The sequence below is a fragment of the Perca flavescens genome, chromosome 21, assembly GCF_004354835.1.
Source record: "Perca flavescens isolate YP-PL-M2 chromosome 21, PFLA_1.0, whole genome shotgun sequence".
In the NCBI taxonomy this organism is placed as follows: Eukaryota; Metazoa; Chordata; class Actinopteri; order Perciformes; family Percidae; genus Perca; species Perca flavescens.
This window is the reverse complement of record NC_041351.1, coordinates 23,242,720-23,264,075: the sequence shown is the minus strand read 5'-3', so window position 1 is coordinate 23,264,075 and position 21,356 is coordinate 23,242,720. Positions and strand designations below refer to the sequence as shown.

Genomic DNA, 21,356 nt, shown 5'->3' with positions numbered 1-21,356 from the left:
ATGTAAATATTGCTCCATTGACTTTTAATGTAAAAACAAAAAAGCTTAATATTTTAAAATCTATAAATGATGGAGAAAAGTTGAATACAAGCACACATGTCCTTAAAGCTGAACATTTTGATATTTGAATGGTTTTTATAGCTGAAAGTATGCAGTAGTAGGCGACCGAAAATCGTCGGAAGAATAATACGGTAAGAACAATAACAATAAGAATAATAAGAACAATACGGTGAATGCTGCTGAATCAGCATTCACACAATTAAATTAAGTAAGCTGTTCACACAATACAGTAACGTGAGCTATATAAATATATAATATATTTTTATTATATAAATAAGAAATAAGCAGGTCTGCCATGTTGCACAATTAAAATTTCCTTAAAAACTTGCCATTTTTTAGCGTGTAGCTTGCTAGTTCGAATGTTGTCGTTTCCCATAGCAAAGGGATTTTGAGAACAGCTACACACAGAGTGGACATCCTGTGTCTGAGCCACACGCCGGATGTCAGTCTTTATCCTGTAAATGTACTTCTGTTGATCCAGACTAAGTGAAAGTTAAATCCCTGTGTAGACAAAGTCTAGAAATGTAGAGTTAATAATAATAATAATAATAATAATAATAATAATGATTCGATCTAACAGGGATTATTTTCTTCAACGTTTACATGGGAAGTGAAGGTAGTTTTCTTTGCTTCTCTTCACAGTGGTCAGATTCACCTACCAACCCTTATAGAACTGGCTCAGGTTTGCCTTGCAAAAGCTCTTAATTATGCTGTTATAGTTTTAGACTGCCGGGGGACTTCCTTTGACACACTGAGTCCCTCTCTCTTCTCTCTTTCCATCTGTGTGTGTCCATGTCCCAGAAATGCTTGTTACTAACCTAGCTCTGCGGGAGCTTATTCCCGGGAGTCCTTATGTTTTTTTTTGCCCAGTAGTTTTCCTTGGATTAGTGTGGCACCTAAATCATGGCTGCAGCTGTTGCCGTGGTCCTGCCTGTCCTGTTACGCCCTGCTATGCCCTGCTACGTCCTGCTATGCCCCACAGTGCCTTGCTACGCCATGAACTACTACAACTACTATTTCTAGTCACTGTTCCCTTATCTTTATTATGATTATTATTGCCACTGTTCATCACACCGCCAACCGGCACCGTCAGACACCGCCTACCTAGAGCCCAGGCTCTAGCAGCGGCTAGCCTCAAGCAGAGATGAGGAGCAGGCTACATAGGTCTGGTAAGCTCACTTCTTTCTAATTCCACCCCTGCTCCAGAACTGTCAGTTCGTCTGGGACAGGTCTGCTTTCTGTCCCCAGAGTCAGAGCTAAACGTGAAGAAGCAGCGTACATCCATATGTACATTGTATTTTATTTATTAATATTTTTTGGAATAAACTCCCAGAAAACCGAAGGTCCACTGACACGCTCCGTTCTTTTGAATCAAGGCTGAAGACTTTGACTTTTGAAAAAAAAAAAAATCATGTACCGGTAATTGCTCATTTCACCCCTAAATATTTTTTAATTTAACTTTTTTTTTAAAGTAAGTGCTGTAGTATAACTATCAGGAGACAAGTAATAACTGAGATAAGTTTGGAGACATTACCTTATTTAATCATTAAATTAATAAATATTTTTGTTGTATCTCTTTTCGGTGTAGTAATTTGTAGACGGCCCTAAGCACTCGTCTTACTGCCGGCCGCAGCAACAACAGCAGAGAGCAGAAGCCAGCAGGCAAGTGTTCATAAACTTCTGGTGTACTTACAAACTTTCCAATTCATCGTTTCATGAGTACATAACCTATTTGTACTAGTGTAGAAGTTTGGTATCATTTCGGGCATTATTAGTGGGGTCATTTACGAGATACTAACGTGGGTCCATTAGCCCCTGCGCTAATAAGCTATTCAGCTGATAACGCTACTCTACGCTAACTCTCCCAATGTTAGACCCAGGTGGAAAAAGCTTCTGGGGGGGTGTTTGGCTCGAGGTCATGGTGCAAAGGACCCTAGGGTGAAATTACTCCGAACCATCACTTTAAGAGTCACACACACACGCACATGCACCTGAGCACGAAAAGTTGAATTAGCACAAAAGAAGTCAAAGAAGTCGGGTAAAGAAAACAACTGTAGAACCAATTTTAAGTTGTTGTCTTTCTGTAATTGTTTTAGTGTGTCTGCACCGAGACGCCTGGGCTGTCTGAGACACTCAGGAGAATCAAGAAATCAATGGGAATAATTCAAGTGCAACCTCCTTTTTTCCCTCTAACAATCAAACCACCATGGTCAAATGTGTGTGCTTAAAAATCCAAGCTCAGTTTAATGACTTGTTGTTTGTTTTTTTTATATATATATTTATATATTATTCCTACAAATACATGGTCTTCAGCACTTTGAAAAATGTTCACTTTCCTTAGTAAACCAAGAAAGCTACAAATATCCTACGGTGAGAAAAAAAAAAAAAAACGCGACAAAGACAAACCATTTTGACAAAAAAAACCTAAATAAAAATCACAAAAAAAAAGACATGGAAATAACAATTGAATGAAATAATAATAATAAAAAAAAAACATCCTGTACAAACACTATGGCCCAATAATTTAAGAAAATAGTGTCTCTAAAACGTTCATATTGCTTGGTACCTCCACTGACCGGGCGAAGCCCACCCGTGTAACCCCAGGCAGTTCAGACGGGCGACCACAGAAGGCGCCAGGTCTCTGCAGCCAGTGGCATGCAGGCGTAGCAGAAGAGAAAACGGCCATGTTTGTGTGTTGTCGTTTCGTGTCTTCTCTTCTTCTTCTCCGCTTGTTCTGGCAGTAACAATACAAAGACATAGGGATGCTCACACCACTACAGTACTGCACTCCTCATGAAACCAAGGATGTTTGTTGTGGGCTATACCATTATTACTCTCTACAGCATTATTACTAGAACTATGACGATCACAGATACACAGTGTGCATCGTGTGTTTGTGTGTGTTTATGTGTGTGTGTACAGTACAGGCCAAAAGTTTGGACACACCTTCTCATTCAATGCGTTTCCTTTTATTTTCATGACTATTTACATTGTAGATTCTCACTGAAGGCATCAAAATTATGAATGAACACATATGGAATTATGTACTTAATAAAAAAGTGTGAAATAACTGAAAATGTGTCTTATATTTTAGATTCTTCAAAGTAGCCACCCTTTGCTTTTTTTGATAACTCTGCAAACCCTTGGTGTTCTCTCAATGAGCTTCATGAGGTAGTCACCTGAAATGGTTTTCACTTCACAGGTGTGCCTTGTCAGGGTTAATTAGTGGAATTTTGTCCCTTATTAATAAAAAAGCAAAGGGTGGCTACTTTAAAAGAATCTAAAATATAAGACATGTTTTCAGTTATTTCACACTTTTTTTGTTAAGTACATAATTCCATATGTGTTCATTTATAGTTTTGATGCCTTCAGTGAGAATCTACAATGTAAATAGTCATGAAAATAAAAAGGAAACACATTGAAAGAGAAGGTGTGTCCAAACTGTTGGCCTGTACTGTATGTGTGTGTGGAAGGTTTTGTCCAGCTGTGTGTGTGCGTGTGTGTGTGTGTGTGTGTGTGTGTGTGTGTGTGTGTGTGTGTGTGTGTGTGTGTGTGTGTTACAGGATCAGTGCTCAGTGCTCAGAGCTTGTCTTCTCTGGGGAGAGTCAGTAGCTTGGGGTTGTTGCTGGCGTTTGGCGAGTCTCCGTCCTGTCCCGCCCCTTCTCCGACTCCCAGGTCAAAGGAGTCCTTCGAGTCACTGGAGGGCGCTCTCCTCCTCAGGCAGGTGTCCCGGCTGGGCACGGCAGGGGGCATCCCCGACACCCCCGGCCCCGTGCCCCCGAGGCCCGAGTAGAGGCCAGACTGGTGCTCCAGTCCGTCGGGGGGGTCCACGGAGATGCACGGCGGGCTCATCTTCTTCTTCCGTCGGGGCGAGGGCAGCGAGGTCTGGCCGGAGGTCTGCAGGCTCTCGGCCCGCGACCCGGAGCCGGAGGAGGCTGAGGCGGTGCTTGACTCGGCCGACGAGCACGCCTCGACCGAGTGGCACCGCAGGTCGTCCAGCCAGGAGTAAGGTCGGGGGCGGGGCGGGGGGGCGCCGCGGCGGCCCTGCGTGTCGGCGCTGTGGAACCGCTTCAGTTGCCTCAGGTACGGGCCGCCGCTGTCGTCCGCCACGACAGCCAACCCGGCGTGGGTAATGAGGGACACTTCCTCATCCGCCGAGGCCTCGTCCTGCCGGCGGCGCCTGGCTGGTGGGAGCGGAGGAGGCGAGGGGGGAGGGGAGTAGGAGGCGAGGCAGTGCTGCTCACGAAGCTGGGTGTGCACGCTGCTGGGACGCGGGGGTTTAGGGGAGGGGAGCGGGCAGAGAGGACGATGGGAGCAGGGTGAGGGAGACGCCGAGGGGGCTAGGGGGAGGCCCAGAGAGACCACATTGACAAGTCCTTCATCGCTCTCCCCTCCCTCAGAACACAGGGCCTCCTGAGAATCAGTAGACACCGCAACCTGGAAGACGGGGCATGGAGGGGAGAGTTGGGGGTGTGGATGAAATATTTAGGAGAAAAGGGTGAGGAGATGGAGGTAAATGTGCAGTTGAGGAAGGCAGGAGGAGATGGAGCAGAGCGAGGGCGCGGGGGGAGATGAGAGGGGGGAGACTAGTTAGTGCGAGGTGATGAAGATGAGAAGCAGTTAGTTTGGGTCACAGTTCACCGTCCGGCCAGCGCATCTCCAGAGTCCTCTCTGAACCGCGTTCTGTAGGCAGCTGTGGGCTTGAATTGCAATTGCAACACATTCTGCAAGGACTGTAACACAGAGGTTACCATGGGTTACTCAATGGCAGAATTCCGTATTGCAATTTGACAATATTGGGTTGGGTAAACAACTTTTGGCATTATTGGATGTGATCTTTGGGTTTCTTTTATTAGTTTACTGTGCGGTGCTGCTGTTAAGGCAGAGACAGCATTTTGTTTTTACATCATTAAAGCCCATCTCCACTCTAACATTTTTATTGGTCTTTTTTTCTTTATTTGGGATGTTTTGAGTGCCTCTGCACATGTGCAGAGTTACAGTTCACATTCAACTGCTGAAGGAGGGAAAGTTTCTCTGTGCTCCACCTTAAATCTCACGTGCAGGACTTTGTGACATCACAGCTGGTTTGGAAGCCGATCCTGATCTAATGTGCGACTTACACAAGTGTCGATGTGGAAACTGGAAACCTCCAGGTCACATACAGGGAAAATGGACTCCTCAGTGGAGTAGGAGACATCTTGTGTGCAGCAGAATAATATATTAGAAAACTATGTATATTGTTTGTTTGTTTTTTCAACGGGAGACACTACAGGCAAAAACGTATTTATATTTTTTTCGGTGCTATTTTGCTTCCATAACACATCTTCTTTCAGACTAGTGGGGAAAAAACACATTCTCTATACACATTAGGGTGTTTATTTTACTACAATTTGTCTATTTTTTTCCGTACATTTCTCCTGAATATCCTGAACGCCAGTTATTATTAGATAATGCCTCGTTTGCATATTTAAACCTGACATTTCAGAAAACTTGTCATACAAGCAAACATTGTCTTAATGTAAGTAATCCTCTGGGGGAAGTTTCATGGTGATATCTTTTAGTTCAAATATTTTCCCCTATTCACCAGTAGAATCTCCCATTATTGAGATAGAAGGAGTAGATACCAGGAGTAGAGTAGTACCAAAAAAACAACCCAACTTGTTTGGTTAAAATCCATATCAGCCAAATGATTTGTCTTGAAACATGTCTGGAGGGGGTCTTTAAAGGGACACGATGAGTGTTCAATTAACGACTTGTACTCAACATCACAATTAAAGATCTCTTTGAATATTTTCCCCCACAGTTTTTAGTGTATATATACCAAATATATGAAAGGATTATGGATGTGATCAAAAATGACCTCAAATTTGTTGGAATTAAATAAATATAGACTTGTGTGCTGGCTGCTTTTACTAGTTGGACGGACAGAAGGACTCGGTTGCTGAGCGCTGGCTGACACAGTGAACACTGAGCCAGACCTCTGGACCCTCTAACCTTTGACCATTCACACCAAACCCTTGTAAACCTCCAGCGAGGGTTCCATTTGTTGTAGTTAAATTTACAACCAAATTCTCATCAGTGTTTCGGTGCCGTCATCTACGGGGGTGTGAGGCCAACAGTCAAAGGGTAGACATAATATGCAGCTACTGTAGAAGAGGAAAGGGGTTAGTAAGCACCAATGGTTGCCAAAACTCATAAAATGTCCTCATGACTTGTTCCTCACAGACCACAAACAAAATAATATTTGCATTGAATTAAGTCAATGAAAGTGTCTTGAATCTGTGGAGATGAGGATGCAAGGCATGCATGAGTTTCTTTATTGATTTATTTAATTTTCTTTTGCGCACAGCACTTTGAGAGATGTTTGAAATCGTGGGATCCCCCTTGCATGAGCCTGAATGGTGGGACCACAGAGACACCTAGTGGCCAAAGATATCACAACCAGGCCCGGCCAATCACCAGCCACGGCAACACAACACCAAAGTAACACATAATCACTGGAACATCACTAAGAAAACATCACCCTGTCACACTTATTTTGAAGCAAAAATCGGATTAAGTGCTACTGTCCTCTGGTTAACAACTATATGTACATCTGAAGCACTAACCTAGTCAATAGAAAACACACACACTATCGCTGTGGTACTGCTTGTACAAAATGGCCAAATGCATATGGACAGCACTCGCTGTTCTGTAGTAATCCCCTGAGTCATATAGTTTATAATGTAGTAAGTGCACTGCATTGTGGGTACATTTCTCAGCCAAATAACATAACATAACTTGAATGCATTCTATCACTCAGCTACCAAAAACATCCACTGATGCAATGTTACACCTAGCTCTTGCTGCTTGTATAAGAGTACAGAATGCACAGAAGGACGAATAAACTCAAAGTCCCAGTAATGTTTCCTAGAGGCTGTTAGGAGAGTTTTAGATGCTTTGTGGCTGATGGTTAGCAGTAGATAGATATTTAAATAAGTGTGTGGGGATGGGGGGGGGAGCCTGTGCATGTGTCTTAAACGGTCTGTCTCTTGGAAGATGAACGTGGAGTCCAGTGTTTCTGAAAAGGCCCCAATGGCAGCTAAAGTCTGCCGTTTGCTGCGGTTTCAGAAACAGGAGTATCTGTGTTTGAGCAGTAGCTCAGGATCGGGCGGCTTTTGGGCCCAACTGAGCTGAGATCAGAGAGGAACAGATACAGATATATGGAGGAATGAGACGGCAGATACGTTAATACCAGAAAGGAATACCAGGAAGAAGGGGAGAAGGAAGAAAAGGAAGAAAAGTGAAACTGTTTAGAACATGCAACGAGGAAAGAGATTTAGGAAAGCTCTAAACCCATTCTTTTCAACAGGGCCACAATTGGGAGAACCACAATTGCGAGAAAAACCTTCCAAGATTATAAGATTATATATATATATATATATATATATATATATATATATATATATATATATATACACAGTACCAGTCAAAAGTTTGGACACACCTTCTCATTCAATGCTTTTTCTTAATTTTTTTCTATAGGCTACTGTACAGTAGATCAATACAGAATACATTAAAACTAGAAAATAACAGATGGAATTATGTAGTATCCGAAAAAGTGCACCAAAATAAAACAAACCCAAATATGTTTAAGATTTGAGATTATTCAAAGTAGCCATGGTCTGCCTAAGTGACAGCTTTGCCCACTCTTGGCATTCTTGCAACCAGCTTTTGAATTAACCCTTGCGACTATGCAACTTTTTTGTTTTTCTGGGTCAAAATTTTAAACTTTTTCTTCAACATTTTGGTTGAAAGTTTTTGTCACTTTTAATGATGTTTTTGTGGCCTTTTTTCTCCGATGTTTTTGTCGTTTATTTGTAATTTTTCGAAGCTTTTCTGTCAATTCTGTCGACATTCTTTTAACATATTCTTTCTTAAATGCTATGAAATTGAATTAAACACCCACATTTAGTTAAAGTAGTGAACTGATCATTTATTTAACTTGTGAAGAAGAACCATCCAAGTTGTTTTTCTTCGACAATCTGTTTGAAAGAAACCCAAATTTCTGATATAGAAACTTTGTAAAATGGGTCACATTTGACCCGAGGACAACAGGAGGGTTAACAGCCTTGTCAAAAGGTAATTTGTAAAATGTCTTGCCTTCTTAATGCATTTGAGACCATCAGTTGTGTTAGGTGGGTAGTTTTGGTGTACAGTAAATAGCCTGTTCTATTTATTTTGGCAAGAACCTCTCAACTAAGTCAAGAGAAATAACAGCCCCTTATTACTACAAGACATAAAAGTCAGTCAGTCAGGATAGGAAGGCCAGAATACATTTATTACAGTACAGTACAGTACAAAAAACATAGGATGAGAAGGTGTGTCCAAACTTTTGACTGCAGGGTTCAACGTTACGTTTGTTTTCCCCACTTTCCCGAAGTAAATTTTTACTGGCTCTTACATGTATTTTTTTTATTAGTGGTTATCCAAAAATTTCAAAGTCTCAAGTCAATTGTTATATTTACTTGTTAGTCATCGACATCCTCTACTGCCACCCAAGAGGACTTGAAGCACTCTCTTTCGCTTTAGCTCGTACGCAGCCATCATCTTGTTCTTCTATGAAGAAGACAGCCGCCAGTCAAGCGTCACTAGTGCCAATTCAATTCTTTATTTTGGCCAAAGGCACATTCAAATCAAATCATTCAACAAGCTTTCTCCAACGTGGGAAAGGGGAGGGGGGGGCGATAGAACCATAATGTCATTTATGATACGACAATGTTCAGAAAAATGACAACCCATTTGCCCACATTGGAATGGGTATCATTAAAAAAATTACGGATACTGATACCTAAAAAAACTATACTTTTTCAATACCAATTTTATAAAGCAAAAAAATAATAAATAAAAAATGTCACATTATGGCACAAATTTTTTTTTCTTCTGTTTTTTTAGCTCCTACTACCTGAGCCCAGTGTCTGTGGGTAACATAGAGTTTTTCCTTTTCGCCTCTACGGCGTGTAAAGCTAAACAGCCAATCACAAACCTCATTAGATCTTGGTAAAAGCATGTTGCATGCTTATTGGCTCACTGACGCTGATGAGATTTACTCCTTAGGTATTGAAATTGGGTATTGAATGACAAGGCATTTTTCAACACTCAATACTTTAGAGGCAATTCGGTTGGTGCCTAAAAAAATATTGAATTCAGTACCCGGTCCTACCCACTCGTTACATTTACTTGCCCAACATGGTGTTTTACTTGCTCCAGGCCATTGGGCAAACCTCTTTGTTGAACCCTGGACTGGTACTTTTATTTATATATATAAAGACTCAATAGGTTTTCATTCACACCAAACACCCAGCACTCCAGTTCAGCTTCTTGTCTCTTCTAGAAAGTGCTATAATGAGTGAAATCACCCTCTGTAGTGTTTGGTATGAATACAAACTTCCACATCAATGGGCCGAAATGGCACATGGTTGCCAACCACTGAGCTTTCTTCACATACAGCACCGACACAGACAAGACTATAAGAGTGAAAATGTGACACAGTGTGATTTAGTCACCTGTCTGTGGAGCGTGCGGCTGAGTGTGTGTGCGCTTCTGGGAGGTGGTAGTCGTGGTATACTCTCTGAGTCGGAGTGGCTGTGGGGGCTAATGGGTCTGAAGCAGTCTGCCGGAAGGGTCAGCCGCTGGGAACCCTCCTCTGGTTGTGAACGCATTGAGCTACTGGAGCCTGCACGCAAAACAAGCACAGCACTAAATATGACACAACAACAGGTTCAGCAGGTGTTTTCATTCTCAGAGGTTCGGTGTCAACTTGCATTATGTTACAAATCAAAGCTTTCAATTGTGTGTCCTATCCTAGTCTTACATTGCCAGACCTATCTCCACAGCGCTGTGCAGTAAGGTCTGGCAACACCACAGTTACATTCTGGGATAGGAGAAAAAAACACTCCGGGTTGTTTGTATTTCTTTAAACCTATCACAATCGTCTTGGGCGGCGCTAAGCTCTGGACGCAGCGATGGCGGCTCTGCAAAATGGTCTCGGGAAGGAACTTGTTTTGGTGGAACATTTGCACCCCGCAATAGAAACCGCCAGATAAATTTTGTGTAAATGAAGTTAACTGTTCACACGATACAATAACGTGAGCTATATAAATTAGCTGGTTACATGTTTAAACGTAATTTACTCTTACCAGTCTATTGCTGTGTGTATTTCATAGCAATCCTGCCAATCGGTCCCAAAACGCCCCGGTTAGTGAGTAAATGTTGAACATATTCTTTGTAAATCTTTACAGTCGTTCCCCAAAAGAACCAAGCAGGCCTGCCTTGTTGCACGATCCACATTTTTTTTAAACGTGCCATTTTCAGCGTGTAGCTTGCTAGCTCGAAGTTTGTTGTTGTTTCCCGAAGCGAAGGGATTTTGAAAACGGCGACACAGGGAGAGTGGAAGGGGAAAATATCCTGGAAATGTACTTGCATTGATCCCGACTAGTCCTATCCTAATGAGGTGTCACAAATTCCGGATCCAAACAAATAAAATAAGCAACCAGGCTACAAATGTGCTGTCTGCAAAATGTTCTCAATATTGCATCATAAATTACCTGATTGCGCTCTGTGGGTGCCCAGTATGTGCTGCGGTCCCTGTGTCTGTGCTAAAAGGTGTACTGGAGCTGGGTCCGTGTTGCCAGAGGGCTGCAGGGGGGCGAACATGTAGCTGTCGTTGGGCAGGGAGTGTGTGCGTCCCACCGCAGGCTTCCTGACGCTCAGCAGGTTGTCCTCCAGTGGCTCCCCAGGATCCAGCTGCTCCGGCTGGGGAGAGAGAAGAGAGAGTCACGGTCCCTCTGGAGCTGCAAGGATCGGGGCTACTCTTACACTCACACACTTTCACACTCTAACACATTCACAGTTGATATCTTTCTAAGATACCACGTGGGCAAAGAGACAGAGGTCATCAGCATACACAGAAAGCAGACGGGATCTTTGCATGTTGGAGTCAACTGGCACAGAGCTGCCACAGATCACAGAAACAAGACCATGCTAGGTTGAAATTCCCAAGACCTTTTATGTTATTTTATTTTTTGAAATTGTTACAGCAAAAACACACTGGACGCGGAAGCGGCGCTAAGCGCCGTGAGGCGGAGCTATTTTCATTTTGCCGCCGATGTTATCCAATCTGTCTGTCCGGCCACACCGGTTTTGGCATCTCCTCTATTTCCTCTGCGAACGGCTAGCAAATGTGCCAAGCCAGGTAGCTAATCATATACAGGAAGACCACAGGGCAGCCGGACACTTAACAAAATAAAACAAATTTCAAAATAAAACACTAAGGTTTATGGTGATCTTAGCTGTCTTCACTTCTCAGCTGTGCCTAGAGCGAGACAGGCGATCAGGCACATGGAAGGATGGATGGACGGACAGACATACAGAGAGATCACTCACACACACAGGATGGCTCTGTGATGCTGCAGAAAATTGTGCGTCTGTTATGAACAGCCAGGCTCACGATCGGGGATGAATCTAGCTTTGCGGCGCTTCCGCATCCGGTGTGTTTTCACTGTAAGACACCCTGTGTCTGCATTAGTTAATAATGCAGACACAGGGTGTGTCAATGTCATAATTAATAAGTCACTTTACGTAAGCCTGCTCCGTGATTGTGTGTCAGCTGGGGCAGTGTCCTGCAGCCTGATCCATTACAGAACCAGTTCACATTCATCACAGAGCTACTGGAGTTCCAGCACACTTTACACCCAGGTAGCAAACTACAACAAGGACTGAAAACTACTACAAGGCCAGGGTACAGAAGACAAAACACGGAAGAAGTCTTATAGAAAAAGGCCCATACAGTACATTTAAAGCACATAGGAATAAGACAGACAACTAAGGAAAGGAAGAAGGAAGGAAAAGATGGTTATAGAGAGAGAGAGAAAGACAGAGGAGAGAAAACTGCAAACTGGCAGGTGAGGAGGCGCACTACTCTACTGGACTGGACTGCAGAGTAACACACATTAGGCTGGAAAGGTGGAATGAGAAAGGGAAGAGAAAGTTGGAGGGCACAGTACATACGTTTACATGCACACTAATATTCCACTATTATTCTGAATATTACAATATTCCGAATAAGATTGATTGAGACGCATAATCCGTTTGTATACTCCGAATGAGGCCTTAATATAGCGTTTTCCGGTTAGGACATGTGGGATATGCCGGTATTATTTGGGTTTTAGAGGCATTCTTTGGACATGTATACAGGGCATTCAGAATATGTTTTAGCAGTTTACGGCCAGTTTACGACCTCTTGCCTGTTTACGGCTTAGGGTTAGCTCTGTCCGTTGCAATGGTTGCGGTACACAAACTAACCAGCCAACAGTTTGCAGGGCTGTGTTAGCGATGCATGCCCAAAAGAAAGTAAGGAGAAACACAGCTATACTTTTAAACATTATGAAAGATTTGGATATCAAAAGGTTTTTGGATATTCCCAAACATCGCAACAGTGTACCACACTGTAAAAAACTCTGTTACTGCATTGGAAATGTTAGTTAAGTAAAAGGATGTTAGTATTATCAGGAAAATGTACTTAAAATATTAAAAGTAAAAGTACTCAATGCAGAAAAATCCTCACATTTTATAAACTGGAAACGATCCAAACAGTTGTGTCAATCAACTAAGTGTTTAATCAGCTAATCATTTCAGCTGGACTAGTAGGCCTATCGATTGTTTGGTATTTAAATCTATAATAAAACATTGTATTTTATTAACTGCATGTGTTTTCTGTGCTGAAATCTTAATTTGTAAAGTAACTAGTAACTAAAGCTGTCAGATGAATGTAAAGTACAAAAAGTACAGTATTTCTCTCTGAAATGTAGCGGAGTAGAAGTAGAAAGAGGCATGAAAAGAAAAGACTCAAGTAAAGTACCTCAAATGTATACTAGAGTACAGTTGTTGAGTAAATGTACATGGTAACATGCCACCATTGGTGAGTATGCATACATCTACTACACCACGTGTCCGGGTCTAATGGATGCGGTGGTGACAAAGTCAAGCAGTGGCTTTGCTTTAAAAACAAGTCCATTATTTTCCCGATCAAGACATTACGGAGTGCATTATTGTGCCTAATGCAGCTGGCTCCATTTGTTTTCCATGCGGCATAAATTAAAGTGTTGTCATTTTGTGTGCACTTAAGAACAGATTCATAATAGGATGTTAACTCACACATGCCAAGCCAGTCAGACACATACTTGGGATGAATGCGTGCATTCAGGTATATTTGGTACCATATTATGGGTCTGTGATTTCCTAGTAAATTCCTGATTTTTCCTGGAAAGAATGATGTAATTTGGGACTAATTATTGAGAAAATAGAGGCAAAGTTCAGAGACATTTAAGTCTCGTCAGTTGTGTTTAGTTCATATGTCGCAAAAGGCCCCATTTAATCTCAAGTTAATATTCCTTAGTTTCTCACTTATTATTGGACACTTTATTCTCCAAATATGCTGTATGCTTTTTTTTCAGACAGATTTTCCATTTTTCATGTGCAGCTGACCTGCTGTACACAGACAATAAGACTCCTAATGTTTCGTGAGCAATTCAATGGAGATAATGAATTGGAAGTGTACCAACTGAACACTGTCTCCACTGTCCCTACTGCAGGTAATAACAAATAAGACAGTTGTTTCCAGGAATTTCCCTATACATTTACAGTTACATACTGTATATGAAATTATAGGAATCTATTAGTACCTGTATGATGAAGTGGTACCATATTTAGAATTTGTAAATACTGTCACCAGGACTGTCTCAGTTTTCAAAAAAATAAAAATAAAGTCCTATATTCACTCTTATTTTGCTCAGTTTTGGCGGAGGGAGACAAGTGGCTTTGGAAGTGCCCTGTGAAAGGACACACTACAAACTGCACAGGGGAAGAGGAGGAAGAGAAGAGGGATGGAGGAAGACACAGAGAGATGTATTGTCAGTACATTGCATTCCAGACTGGTTAGAAAGAGGGGGTTAATATCGCCAGCGGCCGAGTCGTCTGTCAGAGCTAGGGACCAGGATTTCTCCGAGGCCAGAGACAGAGCTTCCATCTCCGCTAGAGGGATCTAGGCAGGAAGAGACAACGACTAGTGAGCAGAGAAAAACAAACGCACACTCAAGGCAACACACAAAGATAAGGACGATACACACAGATAAGACCTGTAGCTAACGGGAGAGAGCAACATGTTACAACTATGTAACAACTATGTAACAACTTTGTAACAACATATATGACACTGGAAGTATGTAGCAAAGCGAAACAACAAGGAAGAAAAACAAAGCAAAATGTATAGAATGGAAACCACATGAGGACCTTTAGACTTATTAAACACTATATCTATTATTATATTGTGGGGTTACCAACAGTAGTATTAGGACAGACACATACACACACACTAGGGATGGAATGGTTTAAGTTAAAAAGAATGGACCGTTCGGTCTAGTCACAGTTTGGGGCATGCATGTATTGCTCGGTTTATTTTAATGTCACAGATTTCAGTGAAAAGGGCATATGCAGGTGAAATCGTTAAAGGTCCCATGACATGGTGCTGTTTGGATGCTTTTATATAGACCTTAGTGGTCCCCTAATACTGTATCTGAAGTCTCTTTTATATAGACCTTAGTGGTCCCCTAATACTGTATCTGAAGTCTCTTTTATATAGACCTTAGTGGTCCCCTAATACTGTATCTGAAGTCTCTTTTATATAGAACCTAGTGGTCCCCTAATACTGTATCTGAAATCTCTTTTATATAGACCTTAGTGGTCCCCTAATACTGTATCTGAAGTCTCTTTTATATAGACCCTAGTGGTCCCCTAACACTGTATCTGAAGTCTCTTTTATATAGACCTTAGTGGTCCCCTAATACTGTATCTGAAGTCTCTTTTATATAGACCTTAGTGGTCCCCTAATACTGTATCTAAAGTCTCTTTTATATACACCTTAGTGGTCCCCTAATACTGTATCTGAAGTCTCTTTTATATAGACCTTAGTGGTCCCCTAATACTGTATCTGAAGTCTCTTTTATATAGACCTTAGTGGTCCCCTAATACAGTATCTGAAGTCTCTTTCCCGAAATTCAGCCTTGGTGCAGAATTACAGCCACTATAGCCAGTCCCACAATGAGCTTTCCTTAGTATGTGCCAGCTATTGAGGAGGAGAGGGGTGGCCTGGACTAACTGCCACTTTGCTCGTTTGAAAGCCATGATGTCTCTCTCTCTCTCTCATGGGTGGCCCAAATTCTCTGGGCGGGCAAAGCAGAGAAAGGGGAGGTAACCTTGCTCCTTATGACCTCATAAGGAGTAAGATTCCAGATCGGCCCATCTGAGCTTTTTTTTCCTCAAAGGCAGAGCAGGATACCTTGGTTTATACCTATCTTTTAATAAACTTATTGGGAGGAAAAAAGCCACGCAGCATTGTAAACCGCAGTTGACAACAATGAGATGCCGAGTGTAGCTGTCAGGCAGTCTCTCTCTGCTCTATGGGAGCATTACGGATTTAGTAGTCTATATCAACGACGTTTCATTTCCGGGATTGTTCAGGTCCTGCTGGAAATTCTGCCAGATGTCCCTCATTTTCGGCCGGATGTCCGTCACAGTCCGCTTTCTTTGTGTTTAATCTAAACTCCGGTGGATTTATGAGGACTATGGTTAACTGCTCCTCAGATCTCTGCAGGGTCAATCCAGACAGCTAGCTAGACTACCTGTCCAATCTTTTTCTCTCGATTTTTCTCTCGCACGACTAAAACAGCCTTTGAACGTGTTCCACCAAAACCAGTTCCTTCTCAATGCCTTTTTGAAGAGATCGTGGCTCCGTCCGGCGCTTATCGCCGCGCAAGACGATTGTGATTGGTTTCAAAGAAATGCCAATAAACCAGAGCACGTTTTTCTCCCATCCCAGAATGCTGTGCGGACTAGCCAGACTCTCCTCCGCAGTGCTGTGGAGGTGGGTCTGGCAATGCGAAACTATTTAGTGTTACCTGACAGTGACAGAAATAAGTAGTGGATAGAGCAGCGACTGTGTGGTAGCACTGTGCAACACGCGTGGGTTATGCTAGCAGCAGGAACGCGTGGGTTATGCTAGCAGCAGGAACACGTGGGTTATGCTAGCAGCAGGAACGCGTGGGTTATGCTAGCAGCAGGAACACGTGGGTTATGCTAGCAGCAGGACTTCCAATATGATGGTGTATTTACGAAGCCGTCACGAAGCTGTGTGTGTGTTTGGGTTACGTTGCACTAAATATGTTTTTATTTAACAAGTTGTCATGTTTCCGGTTGATAACATATCCAGCCATATTCCTTTCATTGTAAGGACTTTTTTTTTTGCCAAATAAATAAATAATATGCAATAATAAATCTGGCACAAAAAAAAAACGTGACCCCCAAAACAGTGTTACGAACCGAACCGTACATTTTGTGAACCGTTCCACCCCTAATACACACACACACACACACACTAAAATGTACAGCCTGATGATTCTCAACAGACAAACGCGATGCCAACGAGACAATCACGCTCTTTCACAGCAACAAACAAGCAGACAGGAAGGGGAATCATTTATATTGCATGTATTGTCGTGTGAAGTCATTTCAAACGTGTCGAGGCCTAACGTTGAACAAAACACCTCTAAGTGCCTATCCGAGTTCTGAGTTCATTCACATCACTGAACTCTGCAGAGCTGCTGTGTACTTGGCCTTGTACCTGCTTAACAAGGGGAAATGCTTTCTGACAGCCAAATAAGCCATCCGAGCAGAGAGGAGCAGGGCCCCGAAACTCAATGGAGAAACCTTTTCTGCTGACGTATCAGAAGGAGAGAGGTGGCCTACGGCGCCTAATAATGACATCTTCGACCAATTTAAAGCTTTTAGAAGACGGGGTTTTGCGATGCTAATGTAATTGGCCCGACATTTGCCTTCAAATGAGGAAAAGAGGCACCCGTATGCATTATTCAGTGAAGACGCAGTGAAGCTAGCTTATTGATTGAGCCATTGCTCTGCAGAAGTGTGTGTAAGATTGTGACCTCTTTGCCAGGGGAAGAATCTTTTAGGTTTTCAAAAATACCTTCAACTGGTCTATGCTGCTAGTGGTACTACTAACATGCTATTCCCTGGAGAAATCTGTATATAGTTGAGGAAATGTTCTTTTTGGGATCCTTATGTTACAATTAGAGCAGCCTAGATTATTATGATATTTCGATTCAAATGTAGCAGATTTGTAAACTGTACTACTTCATACTATAATAAAAAAAATAGCTTTTGTGTAATGATCCAAACCCTTCCATGTTATGCCACTTCAAAATCGTCACATCAGATTGGTTTATTAAGCGGCTACTTGAAATGTGTATTTTATTTTTTTATTTTTGCGGCTACCATTTCATTATTTCACATGCTGTTTCTTTTGTCTGCCTCATTAACACGTGCAAACTGATGTGACTGTGAACAGTTGTACTGAAAATCTAATACAAACTAAAGTTAAAAAACAAAAGGTGGCATTAGTGAAAATGAGTCATCCTCAACAGTTGCTGTGCTCTGGTGTCAGAATGATGAAGACAGTTGGAGAACAATTACATACAAAATCGGATGATTTTCTCCCTTGGCAACTATCATGTTTTTTTTCCCATAATGTTGTGCAGATTTTAGGCATTCTATTATCTCAAATGACTTGAAAAATAGTGCATGTAGCTTCCCGTGAATGGAAAAATAATTTCCATCCACAATCTTTTCATAACCCTAAGTGTCCCGTTCTTGTGCCGCAAGTCATTTAAATGCAAGTACCGACCCAGAGAGCGTCAAAAAGTGACACGAAGAGTCCCGACCAAGCGCGTCTAAATATGACGCCAAAGGGCTAGACGCGAGCCCTGAGAGCATCAAATAGTGACGCCAAGAGAGTCTAAATATGACGCCAAAGGAGACTTTTTGCGTCAATTACAAACGCCAAAGGCACCTGACCAAGCGTCGCTATTTGACGCAACGGGAGTGAGAATATGTGACACAAATGGTGTACATGTACAGACACAAACAGAGACAGTTGTACAGAGGAGACAGAGCAAACTCTAAAGCATGTCACTGAGGCTGTTGAGGCAGACCAAAAACCTGCCAAGCATGAATGAATAAAAGTGAGTGAAGACATGAACATTAGATCATAGCTGAGGCGGGATGTGACGCACTGCACTGGGGTGTGCAACGGGGCTGGTTAGAAAGGGTAAACTGTTTAATGTGGAGGAATGCCAGCACAAAAAAACCGAAAATGGCTGTAGGGCTGGTTGATATGTGCAAAAAATGACATGCTTTTCCATGAATTTCATGAAATGAAGTTCTATGGACAGTATGTTCTACATTTCTGCGTAACTGTCTTTCGGAAACTTGATCCATCTTTAAGTAATTTCGTCTGGTATTGGGTCATGTTATTTTCATTGAAACAAGTGGTAAATTCTGCCAATAGCGGTGAGATAACTTTTATTTATTTTATTTTATTTATCAATAAAATTATAGTTTCAAGAGTCAACCAAGCTCATCTCCATATGTGTAATCTTCTTAATTTAAAGGGTCAGTTCACCCAAATTAATTTGAACATATTTTCTTACTTAACTCTAGTACAGTGGCTCCAAATTTGCTTGTGACCCCTAATACAAAGTGAAATCTACTTGCGACCCCTGATCATATGGCTATGGGTCTGGATCTTTTTGATCAAAGTGTGAATAAAAGCTGAATTTATATTTAAATGTGATATCAACATGGTCCTGTAATGCTCAAAGACAGAAATAAAAGAAACGTTTTAACAACTTTATGAATAAATAGCCACCATCAGTGCATCATAATACGAAATCAATAAACCTAAACCGTTTTCTGCAAATCAGAATCTAAGTCCATTGGCCCACAGATAATACTCTACCAACAACAGATTCATAGATCTAAACAAGATTGCCTCAGTTTAACCGGAGGCCAATGAAATTGTGTTTGTGCTGCTCAAAGCGCTGGAAAATTACATTTAAAACCGCAGCATCTCTCTCCAGAATGAGTGTTCCCACTGATAATCCACAGAACACCCCGTGGAAAGTTTTCACAGGGACTATTTCCTTTGTAGAGAGTAGAGATGGTCCGATGCCATTTTTTGCTTCCCGATACAGATTCCCATACCTGAACTTGCGATGCCGAGAACTGATCCGATACCAGTGTGTCATATATTTTATTATGTTTTAACAACTGTATACTACTTCTATCTTTGCTTTACAGCAAAGATAGAAGTACCTGGCCTCAGGTTCAACTTTTTTGTGAAATATGAACAAACACAAACAATGGCTGCTGTCGAACTGTCTTTTATTATGCAGTTTGAGGAAAAAGAACCTAAATAAACTACTTTAAAGTAGATATTACGTGGTATCGATCCGGGGCATAAACTCCAGGAATTTCCGATACCGATGCCAGCGTTTTAGGCAATATCGGAAGCTTTTCCGATCGGTATCGGAACGTCTCCAGTAGAAATTAGGGATAGACAGATAATCAGACATGGCTGATTATCGGGGAGTTTTTTGGCAGTTCGCAGACTATCTGTATCAACGTTTTAGTTTCCTGATAACCGATAAAGTAAATTAATTGAAAAGTGCGCTACTTTGGCTCGGCTACAGCTCTGTGTCTGTCCCTTTGCTTCGGTTTCACTCACCACTGAGTCTGACTTAATGTCCCACAACCCTGTCTGACTATATTTTACTGTGTATAAGTTTCTAATTTATTAAATAATTGCTTAGAGAATTAAAACAAAGGTTTGTGTTGGAGTTTGTAACATTCCAAAATCTTAATTTTGACTTAAAGATTTCAATTTTCACTGTAAATGCACATCGGTTCCAAATATCGGTTTCATTAACTACTAATAATCTGTATCAGTATCGGCCTTGAAAAACCAGTATGGGTCGATCCCTATTAGAAAGTAGTTCCAGTGAGGTCTGTGGATTATCCTGAGTGACCAGGGCATTGTTTTTTGGAAGGACATGCAAATGTTTCATTTTTAACACATCATTTGTAAATCCTGTGAGCTTTAAAAACAGCTACGGAAACAAAGTTCCATTCACAATGCATGGGGAGTGGATGCCTAAATGTCAAAGATAAATAACTCAAAATCTGGGCTGGAAACCACTAACTGAGAAAATGGATTCATTTTTATTTGGATGAACTGACCCTTTATAGGCATTATCACTTGTTTTAAGAAAGTCCTAGTGTAAGACTGCATCAAAAACATTATTATAAGGAACATTATTATTTAGCCTTGTGTGAAGGAAAAACCTGTAACCTTTTTAGATCTGTTTTTGATCAACAGAAATTACAGCAGCAACTTCTGCATTGCAATGTTCTACTTTGTGATGCTCCCTGCACGTTGGAGAGAAATACGAAAGGCCAACTGGATGTATGAAATGGAGGCAGTGAGTTATCGTTCTGGCGATTATTGACCTTCTTGTCGGTGCTGTGCTTGCCGGGCTTGGGGGGCAGCGCGTAGTAGTGGCAGATAGAGCCGGACAGGTTGTCCATCAAACTCAACTCTCCCTCCATTGAACTCTGGGCGCCCAGGGAGACCGAGTCAAAGTGGGCTCTCCGCTGGACAAACTTCAGATGATGCAGAGGGAAAAGAAAGAGCAAAGGCAGAAACAGAGAGAAATAGAGAAAGAAGGGACAGAAAAAGGACAAGGACAGGGGGGGGACAGAAAGACAGAAGTCCAGACAGAGACACGTGAATAAATGTGGAAAGCAAGAGTGGATCACAAAGAAAGAAAGGGGAGGATAAAGACAGTCGATCAGGTAGGAACAAACAGATATAGAAACAGAAACAAGACAAGAAACACATCCGAGTAGGAGATCTAGATAATCCTTAAAACCTTTCATTACTTACTATTCATACCTGTATGCGTAGTCCTGAATAACTTAGTAAAGGCTTTTATGCAGGAACTGAATAGATACAACCATAGGCTCTCATGTGTTACCATTTAACTCCACACGGGGGTACTATCACACTGCAGTAGAGTTGCCCACAGGGCCGGAGAAGAGATTGCGGCTAAACTACACATGTTTTGGAAGAGTGGCGGAGGAAGATGGATAACTATCTTAGAGGGGGGCGGGACATAATGATAGCGAGACCTCTATTTCCTATCCCCAAAAAGTTCCCTGCTGTCTGGAAATAGCTGCCGAAGTGAACAACAAGGCCCTGTGGCCCAGCTTTCCCATGGCACTGCGACCTCTCTGTGACTGGCATGTCCTCTACAGAGACCAGACAGACACAGACACACACACACACACAC

The 21,356-nt window shown here is 41.9% G+C and overlaps 1 protein-coding gene across 1 annotated transcript in view; it reads right to left on the bottom strand.

The window, feature by feature from the left end:
* Positions 1 to 3,555: 3,555 nt before the first annotated feature.
* cacna1g (calcium channel, voltage-dependent, T type, alpha 1G subunit) overlaps positions 3,556 to 21,356 on the bottom strand; it is a 370,250-nt gene continuing 352,449 nt past the window's right edge. The window contains exons 34-37 of the mRNA XM_028567497.1: positions 10,647 to 10,854; positions 9,606 to 9,775; positions 4,426 to 4,497; positions 3,556 to 4,206 (exon numbers count right to left, since the gene is read on the bottom strand). Of these exons, the coding sequence (XP_028423298.1) occupies positions 3,640 to 4,206; positions 4,426 to 4,497; positions 9,606 to 9,775; positions 10,647 to 10,854 (1,017 nt within the window). The 3' untranslated portion in view covers positions 3,556 to 3,639. The remainder of the gene's footprint in view (positions 4,207 to 4,425; positions 4,498 to 9,605; positions 9,776 to 10,646; positions 10,855 to 21,356) is intronic.